Consider the following 13,446-nt stretch of genomic DNA (forward strand, 5'->3'; position numbering starts at 1 on the left):
CTTTCTCCATATTAATGTCTATGGATGTAGATGGGGACAGTGAAGCCCCCGGAGGAGGATGTGGGGGTCACATACTTTCTCCATATTAATGTCTATGGATGTAGATGGGGACAGTGAAGCCCCCGGAGGAGGATGTGGGGGGCACATACTGTCTCCATATTAATGTCTATGGATGTAGATGAGGACAGTGAAGCCCCCGGAGGTGGATGTGGGGTGCACATACTTTCTCCATATTAATGTCTATGGATGTAGATGGGGACAGTGAAGCCCCCGGAGGAGGATGTGGGGGGCACATACTTTCTCCATATTAATGTCTATGGATGTAGATGGGGACAGTGAAGCCCCCGGAGGAGGATGTGGGGGGCACATACTTTCTCCATATTAATGTCTATGGATGTAGATGGGGACAGTGAAGCCCCCGGAGGAGGATGTGGGGGGCACATACTTTCTCCATATTAATGTCTATGGATGTAGATGAGGACAGTGAAGCCCCCGGAGGAGGATGTGGGGGGCACATACTTTCTCCATATTAATGTCTATGGATGTAGATGAGGACAGTGAAGCCCCCGGAGGTGGATGTGGGGGGCACATACTTTCTCCATATTAATGTCTATGGATGTAGATGGGGACAGTGAAGCCCCCGGAGGAGGATGTGGGGGGCACATACTTTCTCCATATTAATGTCTATGGATGTAGATGGGGACAGTGAAGCCCCCGGAGGAGGATGTGGGGGGCACATACTTTCTCCATATTAATGTCTATGGATGTAGATGGGGACAGTGAAGCCCCCGGAGGAGGATGTGGGGGTCACATACTTTCTCCATATTAATGTCTATGGATGTAGATGGGGACAGTGAAGCCCCCGGAGGAGGATGTGGGGGGCACATACTGTCTCCATATTAATGTCTATGGATGTAGATGAGGACAGTGAAGCCCCCGGAGGAGGATGTGGGGGGCACATACTTCCTCCATATTAATGTCTATGGATGTAGATGAGGACAGAGAAGCCCCCGGAGGAGGATGTGGGGGGCACATACTTCCTCCATATTAATGTCTATGGATGTAGATGAGGACAGAGAAGCCCCCGGAGGTGGATGTGGGGGGCACACACTTTCTCCATATTAATGTCTATGGATGTAGATGAGGACAGTGAAGCCCCCGGAGGAGGATGTGGGGGGCACATACTGTCTCCATATTAATGTCTATGGACGTAGATGAGGACAGAGAAGCCCCCGGAGGTGGATGTGGGGGGCACATACTGTCTCCATATTAATGTCTATGGATGTAGATGAGGTCAGTGAAGCCCCCGGAGGAGGATGTGGGGGGCACATACTTTCTCCATATTAATGTCTATGGATGTAGATGAGGACAGTGAAGCCCCCGGAGGAGGATGTGGGGGGCACATACTGTCTCCATATTAATGTCTATGGAGGACAGAGAAGCCCCCGGAGGTGGATGTGGGGGGCACATACTTTCTCCATATTAATGTCTATGGACGTAGATGAGGACAGAGAAGCCCCCGGAGGTGGATGTGGGGGGCACATACTGTCTCCATATTAATGTCTATGGATGTAGATGGGGACAGTGAAGCCCCCGGAGGAGGATGTGGGGGGCACATACTTTCTCCATATTAATGTCTATGGAGGACAGAGAAGCCCCCGGAGGAGGATGTGGGGGGCACATACTTTCTCCATATTAATGTCTATGGATGTAGATGAGGACAGTGAAGCCCCCGGAGGTGGATGTGGGGGGCACATACTATCTCCATATTAATGTCTATGGATGTAGATGGGGACAGTGAAGCCCCCGGAGGAGGATGTGGGGGGCACATACTTTCTCCATATTAATGTCTATGGATGTAGATGGGGACAGTGAAGCCCCCGGAGGAGGATGTGGGGGTCACATACTTTCTCCATATTAATGTCTATGGATGTAGATGGGGACAGTGAAGCCCCCGGAGGAGGATGTGGGGGGCACATACTGTCTCCATATTAATGTCTATGGATGTAGATGAGGACAGTGAAGCCCCCGGAGGTGGATGTGGGGTGCATATACTTTCTCCATATTAATGTCTATGGATGTAGATGAGGACAGTGAAGCCCCCGGAGGCGGATGTGGGGGGCACATACTTTCTCCATATTAATGTCTATAGATGTAGATGAGGACAGAGAAGCCCACGGAGGTGGATGTGGGGGGCACATACTTCCTCCATATTAATGTCTATGGATGTAGATGAGGACAGTGAAGCCCCCGGAGGTGGATGTGGGGGGCACATACTGTCTCCATATTAATGTCTATGGAAGTAGATGAGGACAGTGAAGCCCCCGGAGGTGGATGTGGGGGGCACATACTGTCTCCATATTAATGTCTATGGATGTAGATGGGGACAGTGAAGCCCCCGGAGGAGGATGTGGGGGGCACATACTTTCTCCATATTAATGTCTATGGATGTAGATGAGGACAGTGAAGCCCCCGGAGGAGGATGTGGGGGGCACATACTTTCTCCATATTAATGTCTATGGATGTAGATGGGGACAGTGAAGCCCCCGGAGGAGGATGTGGGGGGCACATACTTTCTCCATATTAATGTCTATGGATGTAGATGGGGACAGTGAAGCCCCCGGAGGAGGATGTGGGGGGCACATACTTTCTCCATATTAATGTCTATGGATGTAGATGGGGACAGAGAAGCCCCCGGAGGTGGATGTGGGGGGCACATACTGTCTCCATATTAATGTCTATGGATGTAGATGGGGACAGTGAAGCCCCCGGAGGAGGATGTGGGGGGCACATACTTTCTCCATATTAATGTCTATGGATGTAGATGAGGACAGTGAAGCCCCCGGAGGAGGATGTGGGGGGCACATACTTTCTCCATATTAATGTCTATGGATGTAGATGGGGACAGTGAAGCCCCCGGAGGAGGATGTGGGGGGCACATACTTTCTCCATATTAATGTCTATGGATGTAGATGGGGACAGTGAAGCCCCCGGAGGAGGATGTGGGGGGCACATACTTTCTCCATATTAATGTCTATGGATGTAGATGGGGACAGTGAAGCCCCCGGAGGAGGATGTGGGGGGCACATACTTTCTCCATATTAATGTCTATGGATGTAAATGAGGACAGTGAAGCCCCCGGAGGAGGATGTGGGGGGCACATACTGTCTCCATATTAATGTCTATGGAGGACAGAGAAGCCCCCGGAGGTGGATGTGGGGGGCACATACTTTCTCCATATTAATGTCTATGGACGTAGATGAGGACAGAGAAGCCCCCGGAGGAGGATGTGGGGGGCACATACTGTCTCCATATTAATGTCTATGGACGTAGATGAGGACAGAGAAGCCCCCGGAGGAGGATGTGGGGGGCACATACTTTCTCCATATTAATGTCTATGGATGTAGATGAGGACAGTGAAGCCCCCGGAGGAGGATGTGGGGGGCACATACTTTCTCCATATTAATGTCTATGGATGTAGATGAGGACAGTGAAGCCCCCGGAGGAGGATGTGGGGGGCACATACTGTCTCCATATATTAATGTCTATGGATGTAGATGAGTACAGAGAAGCCCCCGGAGGAGGATGTGGGGGGCACATACTTTCTCCATATTAATGTCTATAGATGTAGATGAGGACAGTGAAGCCCACGGAGGAGGATGTGGGGGGCACATACTTTCTCCATATTAATATCTATGGATGTAGATGGGGACAGTGAAGCCCCCGGAGGAGGATGTGGGGGGCACATACTGTCTCCATATTAATGTCTATGGATGTAGATGAGGACAGTGAAGCCCCCGGAGGAGGATGTGGGGGGCACATACTTTCTCCATATTAATGTCTATGGATGTAGATGAGGACAGTGAAGCCCCCGGAGGAGGATGTGGGGGGCACATACTTTCTCCATATTTATGTCTATGGATGTAGATGAGGACAGTGAAGCCCCCGGAGGAGGATGTGGAGGGCACATACTTTCTCCATATTAATGTCTATGGATGTAGATGAGGACAGTGAAGCCCCCGGAGGAGGATGTGGGGGGCACATACTTTCTCCATATTAATGTCTATGGATGTAGATGGGGACAGTGAAGCCCCCGGAGGAGGATGTGGGGGGCACATACTTTCTCCATATTAATGTCTATGGATGTAGATGAGGACAGAGAAGCCCCCGGAGGAGGATGTGGGGGGCACATACTTTCTCCATATTAATGTCTATGGATGTAGATGAGGACACAGAAGCCCCCGGAGGAGGATGTGGGGGGCACATACTTTCTCCATATTAATGTCTATGGATGTAGATGGGGACAGTGAAGCCCCCGGAGGAGGATGTGGGGGGCACATACTTTCTCCATATTAATGTCTATGGATGTAGATGGGGACAGTGAAGCCCCCGGAGGAGGATGTGGGGGGCACATACTTTCTCCATATTAATGTCTATGGATGTAGATGGGGACAGTGAAGCCCCCGGAGGAGGATGTGGGGGGCACATACTTTCTCCATATTAATGTCTATGGATGTAGATGAGGACAGTGAAGCCCCCGGAGGTGGATGTGAGGGGCACATACTTTCTCCATATTAATGTCTATGGATGTAGATGAGGACAGTGAAGCCCCCGGAGGAGGATGTGAGGGGCACATACTTTCCTCCATATTAATGTCTATGGATGTAGATGGGGACAGTGAAGCCCCCGGAGGTGGATGTGGGGGGCACATACTTTCTCCATATTAATGTCTATGGATGTAGATGAGGACAGTGAAGCCCCCGGAGGAGGATGTGGGGGGCACATACTTTCTCCATATTAATGTCTATGGATGTAGATGAGGACAGAGAAGCCCCCGGAGGAGGATGTGGGGGGCACATACTTTCTCCATATTAATGTCTATGGATGTAGATGAGGACAGTGAAGCCCCCGGAGGATGCGGGGGGCACATACTTTCTCCATATTAATGTCTATGGATGTAGATGAGGACAGAGAAGCCCCCGGAGGAGGATGTGGGGGGCACATACTTTCTCCATATTAATGTCTATGGATGTAGATGAGGACAGAGAAGCCCCCGGAGGAGGATGTGGGGGGCACATACTTTCTCCATATTAATGTCTATGGATATAGATGAGGACAGTGAAGCCCCCGGAGGAGGATGTGGGGGGCACATACTTTCTCCACATTAATGTCTATGGATGTAGATGAGGACAGAGAAGCCCCCGGAGGAGGATGTGGGGGGCACATACTGTCTCCATATTAATGTCTATGGATGTAGATGAGGACAGAGAAGCCCCCGGAGGAGGATGTGGGGGGCACATACTTTCTCCATATTAATGTCTATGGATGTAGATGAGGACAGTGAAGCCCCCGGAGGAGGATGTGGGGGGCACATACTTTCTCCATATTAATGTCTATGGCTGTAGATGAGGACAGAGAAGCCCCCGGAGGAGGATGTGGGGGGCACATACTTTCTCCATATTAATGTCTATGGATGTAGATGAGGACAGAGAAGCCCCCGGAGGAGGATGTGGGGGGCACATACTTTCTCCATATTAATGTCTATGGATGTAGATGAGGACATAAAAGCCCCCGGAGGTGGATGTGGGGGGCACATACTTTCTCCATATTAATGTCTATGGATGTAGATGAGGACAGTGAAGCCCCCGGAGGAGGATGTGGGGGGCACATCCTTTCTCCATATTAATGTCTATGGATGTAGATGAGGACAGAGAAGCCCCCGGAGGAGGATGTGGGGGGCACATACTTTCTCCATATTAATGTCTATGGATGTAGATGAGGACAGTGAAGCCCCCGGAGGTGGATGTGGGGGGCACATACTTTCTCCATATTAATGTCTATGGATGTAGATGAGGACAGTGAAGCCCCCGGAGGTGGATGTGGGGGGCACATACTGTCTCCATATTAATGTCTATGGATGTAGATGAGGACAGTGAAGCCCCCGGAGGTGGATGTGGGGGGCACATACTTTCTCCATATTAATGTCTATGGATGTAGATGAGGACAGTGAAGCCCCCGGAGGTGGATGTGGGGGGCACATACTTTCTCCATATTAATGTCTATGGCTGTAGATGAGGACAGTGAAGCCCCCGGAGGAGGATGTGGGGGGCACATACTTTCTCCATATTAATGTCTATGGATGTAGATGAGGACAGTGAAGCCCCCGGAGGAGGATGTGGGGGGCACATACTTTCTCCATATTAATGTCTATGGATGTAGATGAGGACAGAGAAGCCCCCGGAGGTGGATGTGGGGGGCACACACTTTCTCCATATTAAGGTCTATGGATGTAGATAAGGACAGTGAAGCCCCCGGAGGAGGATGTGGGGGGCACATACTGTCTCCATATTAATGTCTATGGATGTAGATGAGGACAGTGAAGCCCCCGGAGGAGGATGTGGGGGGCACATACTTTCTCCATATTAATATCTATGGATGTAGATGAGGACAGTGAAGCCCCCGGAGGTGGATGTGGGGTGCATATACTTTCTCCATATTAATGTCTATGGATGTAGATGAGGACAGTGAAGCCCCCGGAGGAGGATGTGGGGGGCACATACTTTCTCCATATTAATGTCTATGGATGTAGATGAGGACAGAGAAGCCCCCGGAGGTGGATGTGGGGGGCGCATACTTTCTCCATATTAATGTCTATGGATGTAGATGAGGACAGAGAAGCCCCCGGAGGTGGATGTGGGGGGCACATACTTTCTCCATATTAATGTCTATGGATGTAAATGAGGACAGTGAAGCCCCCGGAGGAGGATGTGGGGGGCACATACTGTCTCCATATTAATGTCTATGGAGGACAGAGAAGCCCCCGGAGGTGGATGTGGGGGGCACATACTTTCTCCATATTAATGTCTATGGATGTAGATGAGGACAGAGAAGCCCCCGGAGGAGGATGTGGGGGGCACATACTGTCTCCATATTAATGTCTATGGACGTAGATGAGGACAGTGAAGCCCCCGGAGGAGGATGTGGGGGGCACATACTTTCTCCATATTAATGTCTATGGATGTAGATGAGGACAGAGAAGCCCCCGGAGGAGGATGTGGGGGGCACATACTTTCTCCATATTAATATCTATGGATGTAGATGGGGACAGTGAAGCCCCCGGAGGAGGATGTGGGTGGCACATACTTTCTCCATATTAATATCTATGGATGTAGATGGGGACAGTGAAGCCCCCGGAGGAGGATGTGGGTGGCACATACTTTCTCCATATTAATGTCTATGGATGTAGATGGGGACAGTGAAGCCCCCGGAGGAGGATGTGGGTGGCACATACTTTCTCCATATTAATATCTATGGATGTAGATGGGGACAGTGAAGCCCCCGGAGGAGGATGTGGGGGGCACATACTTTCTCCATATTAATATCTATGGATGTAGATGGGGACAGTGAAGCCCCCGGAGGAGGATGTGGGTGGCACATACTTTCTCCATATTAATGTCTATGGATGTAGATGGGGACAGTGAAGTCCCCGGAGGTGGATGTGGGGGGCACATACTGTCTCCATATTAATGTCTATGGATGTAGATGAGGACAGTGAAGCCCCCGGAGGAGGATGTGGGGGGCACATTCTTTCTCCATATTAATGTCTATGGATGTAGATGAGGACAGTGAAGCCCCCGGAGGAGGATGTGGGGGGCACATACTTTCTCCATATTAATGTCTATGGATGTAGATGAGGACAGAGAAGCCCCCGGAGGAGGATGTGGGGGGCACATACTTTCTCCATATTAATATCTATGGATGTAGATGGGGACAGTGAAGCCCCCGGAGGAGGATGTGGGTGGCACATACTTTCTCCATATTAATGTCTATGGATGTAGATGGGGACAGTGAAGTCCCCGGAGGTGGATGTGGGGGGCACATACTGTCTCCATATTAATGTCTATGGATGTAGATGAGGACAGTGAAGCCCCTGGAGGTGGATGTGGGGGGCACATACTGTCTCCATATTAATGTCTATGGATGTAGATGAGGACAGTGAAGCCCCCGGGGGAGGATGTGGGGGGCACATACTGTCTCCATATTAATGTCTATGGATGTAGATGAGCACAAAGAAGCCCCCGGGGGAGGATGTGGGGGGCACATACTTTCTTCATATTAATGTCTATGGATGTAGATGAGCACAAAGAAGCCCCCGGGGGAGGATGTGGGGGGCACATACTTTCTTCATATTAATGTCTATGGATGTAGATGAGGACAGTGAAGCCCCCGGAGGTGGATGTGGGGGGCACATACTTTCTCCATATTAATATCTATGGATGTAGATGAGGACAGAGAAGCCCCCGGAGGTGGATGTGGGGGGCACATACTTTCTCCATATTAATGTCTATGGATGTAGATGAGGACAGTGAAGCCCCCGGAGGTGGATGTGGGGGGCACATACTTTCTCCATATTAATGTCTATGGATGTAGATGAGGACAGTGAAGCCCCCGGAGGTGGATGTGGGGGGCACATACTTTCTCCATATTAATGTCTATGGATGTAGATGAGGACAGTGAAGCCCCCGGAGGAGGATGTGGGGGGCACATACTTTCTCCATATTAATGTCTATGGATGTAGATGAGGACAGTGAAGCCCCCGGAGGAGGATGTGGGGGGCGCATACTTTCTCCATATTAATGTCTATGGATGTAGATGAGGACAGTGAAGCCCCCGGAGGTGGATGTGGGGGGCACATACTTTCTTCATATTAATGTCTATGGATGTAGATGAGGACAGTGAAGCCCCCGGAGGTGGATGTGGGGGGCACATACTTTCTCCATATTAATATCTATGGATGTAGATGAGGACAGAGAAGCCCCCGGAGGTGGATGTGGGGGGCACATACGTTCTCCATATTAATGTCTATGGATGTAGATGAGGACAGAGAAGCCCCCGGAGGTGGATGTGGGGGGCACATACTTTCTCCATATTAATGTCTATGGATGAGGATGAGGACAGAGAAGCCCCCGGAGGAGGATGTGGGGGGCACATACGTTCTCCATATTAATGTCTATGGATGTAGATGAGGACAGTGAAGCCCCCGGAGGTGGATGTGGGGGGCACATACCTTCTCCATATTAATGTCTATGGATGTAGATGAGGACAGAGAAGCCCCCGGAGGTGGATGTGGGGGGCACATACTTTCTCCATATTAATGTCTATGGATGTAGATGAGGACAGAGAGGCCCCCGGAGGTGGATGTGGGGGGCACATACTTTCTCCATATTAATGTCTATGGATGTAGATGAGGACAGTGAAGCCCCCGGAGGAGGATGTGGGGGGCACATACTTTCTCCATATTAATGTCTATAGATGTAGATGAGGACAGTGAAGCCCCCGGAGGTGGATGTGGGGGGCACATACCTTCTCCATTTTAATGTCTATGGATGTAGATGAGGACAGAGAAGCCCCCGGAGGAGGATGTGGGGGCACATACTGTCTCCATATTAATGTCTATGGATGTAGATGAGGACAGAGAAGCCCCCGGAGGAGGATGTGGGGGGCACATACTTTCTCCATATTAATGTCTATGGCTGTAGATGAGGACAGAGAAGCCCCCGGAGGAGGATGTGGGGGGCACATACTGTCTCCATATTAATGTCTATGGATGTAGATGAGGACAGAGAAGCCCCCGGAGGAGGATGTGGGGGCACATACTGTCTCCATATTAATGTCTATGGATGTAGATGAGGACAGAGAAGCCCCCGGAGGTGGATGTGGGGGGCACATACTTTCTCCATATTAATGTCTATGGCTGTAGATGAGGACAGAGAAGCCCCCGGAGGAGGATGTGGGGGGCACATACTTTCTCCATATTAATGTCTATGGACGTAGATGAGGACAGTGAAGCCCCCGGAGGTGGATGTGGGGGGCACATACTTTCTCCATATTAATGTCTATGGATGTAGATGAGGACAGTGAAGCCCCCGGAGGAGGATGTGGGGGGCACATACTTTCTCCATATTAATGTCTATGGATGTAGATGAGGGCAGTGAAGCCCCCGGAGGTGGATGTGGGGGGCACATACTTTCTCCATATTAATGTCTATGGATGTAGATGAGGACAGTGAAGCCCCCGGAGGAGGATGTGGGGGGCACATACCTTCTCCATATTAATGTCTATGGCTGTAGATGAGGACAGAGAAGCCCCCGGAGGAGGATGTGGGGGGCACATACTTTCTCCATATTAATGTCTATAGATGTAGATGAGGACAGTGAAGCCCCCGGAGGAGGATGTGGGGGGCACATACTGTCTCCATATTAATGTCTATGGATGTAGATGAGGACAGTGAAGCCCCCGGAGGAGGATGTGGGGGGCACATACCTTCTCCATATTAATGTCTATGGATGTAGATGAGGACAGAGAAGCCCCCGGAGGTGGATGTGGGGGGCACATACCTTCTCCATATTAATGTCTATGGATGTAGATGAGGACAGTGAAGCCCCCGGAGGTGGATGTGGGGGGCACATACCTTCTCCATATTAATGTCTATGGATGTAGATGAGGACAGAGAAGCCCCCGGAGGAGGATGTGGGGGGCACATACTTCTCGGTATCATACAGTATCTCATTACCTGGGAGCCCGGGATCTCGGTGTGGAAAGCCTCGGTCGTCTCCTTCACCAGTGCGGTGAGGGTGGAGTATTCGGGGGTGTGGGGGAGCACTGGCTGCTCTATATCCAGATTGATCCCGTCCATATACTGAGCCTTCGCCAGATTCACTTTCTCCGCTATCCAGGCCGATCTCTTCTCGGAATCCACAATGTCCTTCAGTGGAACGTCGCCTGTAATAAAGGGGGAAGATCCTCGTTACTTTTCGGAGGGAGTCCGGTTCTGGAACAAGATTGAACCCCGATGATTTTCAGATTATGGGGTCTGTCAGTAACCCCTTCAGTGCTGTTCTCAGCATTGGCAGCTCTATATATGCTCCTGGTGCTGAAGCTCTACCTATATAAAGCCCATAGTGCGGAGCTCCGACTGTATATGAGCACCGGGCAGAACATCACAGCGAGAGCTGAACTCCACCATCCAGCGATCGAGAAAGTCGAACTAGCGGCCAACGTTACAATGTGGGCTATATCATGGGGGCAAACCTGTGATGTGCAGCACATACAGTACAGAGCAAAAGTTTGGACACACCTTCTCTTTTAAAGATTTTTCAGTATTTTTATGACTATGAAACCGGTTTTTACGTACCGGTAATAGGATTTTACAGAGTCCACGACAGCACCCATACGAGAGAGGGGATCCGCCCACCATCTGGACAGGAACCTACAGGATTTAAAGGGGCGGTCCCCCTCACCACTCCAGTTTGTGTTTCAGAGTATAAGGGACACCGCCATTGAGTTAGTACACAATCATAAATACTTAAACATTACTAAATACCATCACCTTCTAGAGAGTGACAATTAAAAGCACACCTTCCAATAGAGTGCAGGAAACCAGTGATTAACTACGGGGGGGAATGTGCGGGTGCTGTCGTGGACTCTGTAAAATCCTATTACCGGTACGTAAAAACCGGTTTTCCTATCGCCACGACAGCACCCATACGAGAGACTTTAAAAGACCAATCACCTGGGAGGGACTACAGCACTAAGTACTGAACGGCCAAAGTCTAAATTGGCCTTACATGATAGATCAAGACGGTAATGATTATAAAAGGTGGAAGGAGATGACCATGTTGCCGCCTTACATATCACGTCTATGGAGACGTCCGTTCTCTCCGCCCAGGATGAGGCCATGGCTCGGGTGGAGTGGGCCTTGATGCCTTCTGGTGGAATTTGACCTTTGGCAGTATAGGCAAGGCATATCGCATCTCTGATCCATCTGGCAATAGAGCCCTTTGTTACACTCGCCCCCTTCCTTGGATTCTGAAAGGAAACAAACAGAGCCCTACTCTGCCTCCAAGGTTCTGTTTTGTGCAGGTATTGTAATACTGCTCTTCTAACGTCTAGCATATGACATTTCTGCTCCTCTGCTGAAACTGGATTATCACAAAATGATGGTAAATATATTTCTTGACTTCTATGGAATTTAGAAGCTACCTTTGGCAGATATGCTGGGTCCGGTTTTAAAACTAACCTATCCTGAAAGACCATTAGATAAGGAGGGTCTACCGACAACGCTTGCATATCACTCACTCTTCTAGCAGAAGTCAAGGCCACTAGCAGAGCCGTCTTTAAAGTTAAATTTTTAATGGAGACAGAATCTAATGGCTCAAAGGGGGGTTCTGTTAAAGCATCCAAAACCAAATTTAGATCCCATGGCGGTAATCTAACAATATGTACAGGGTTACTACGTTCCATAGCTCTCATGAATCTAGATACCCATCTATTTCCTGCCACATTGCTATTGTATAATGCCCCCAGGGCAGATACCTGAACTCTAAGGGTATTTACCGCCAAACCCAATTCTCGGCCTTTCTGCAAGAATTCCAGAATAGCTGGAATTGGAATTTTATCCGTAAAGGGCTGTTGATAAAAGGCAAGGAATTTTTTCCAGATTTTACAGTAAATTTTAGTAGTGACTTCTTTCCGGCTACTTAAAAGGGTAGATATTAAAGCGTCAGAAAAACCCCTCCTTTTTAATAATTCCCTCTCAAATTCCATGCCGTCAAATGCAGAGATTCCACATTCGGATAACGAAATGGACCCTGAGAAAGGAGTTCCGGACTCACCGGCAACACCCAGGGGTCGGTCACGGACATTGCCCTGAGTAAGGAGAACCATGCCCTTCTGGGCCAGAAGGGGGCAATTAGGATTACTCTCGCCCCCTCCTTCCTGATCTTCCTGAGAACTAGAGGGATCAGACATAGTGGGGGAAATGCGTAGGCTAGAGGGAAATCCCAATGAATCTGAAGGGAGTCTACTACAGAAGGTTTGTCCGCTACCCGAAGGGATGCAAACTTCTTGGTTTGTCTGTTTTCCCTCGTAGCAAACAGATCTATAACAGGTAACCCCCAGAGACCCACTATCTGTTTGAAAACTAGCCGATTTAGGACCCACTCTCCCTGACGCAGAGAATGACGGCTGAGGTAATCTGCCTCTATGTTGTGTTCTCCTCGTATGTGAACCGCTGAAAGAGAATGAAAATGAGCTTCGGCTATGTTGAATATGTCTGCGGTGGTGATCATCAGAGAACTTGACCTCGTTCCTCCCTGATGGTTGAGATATGCGACCACTGTCGTGTTGTCCGACTGAACTCTTACATGCGAGCCCCGCAGGAACGGTAGCCATCTGAGCAGGGTATTTTTTACTGCCATAAGCTCCTTCCAATTTGAGGATCTTTGGGCCTCTAAGCGAGACCATTGTCCTTGAGCCCAAACCTCTCCTATGTGAGCTCCCCATCCTATTGGACTGGCATCGGTTGTGACCGTGTTGTCTGGAACTATTTCCCAATGTACCCCTTTTGCCAGATGTTCCATATTTAGCCACCATTCTAGACTCTTT

The 13,446-nt window shown here is 49.7% G+C and overlaps 1 protein-coding gene across 1 annotated transcript in view; it reads right to left on the reverse strand.

Annotated features, from left to right (window-relative positions):
- The window catches only part of CTBS (chitobiase), a 47,875-nt gene that overhangs the window by 27,189 nt on the left and 7,240 nt on the right, over window positions 1–13,446 (reverse strand). Inside the window, exon 3 of the mRNA XM_069735820.1 lies at window positions 10,574–10,782. Within this exon, the coding sequence (XP_069591921.1) occupies window positions 10,574–10,782 (209 nt within the window). The remainder of the gene's footprint in view (window positions 1–10,573; window positions 10,783–13,446) is intronic.

This window comes from Ranitomeya imitator, chromosome 8 (assembly GCF_032444005.1).
Source record: "Ranitomeya imitator isolate aRanImi1 chromosome 8, aRanImi1.pri, whole genome shotgun sequence".
NCBI classification, from domain to species: domain Eukaryota; kingdom Metazoa; phylum Chordata; class Amphibia; order Anura; family Dendrobatidae; genus Ranitomeya; species Ranitomeya imitator.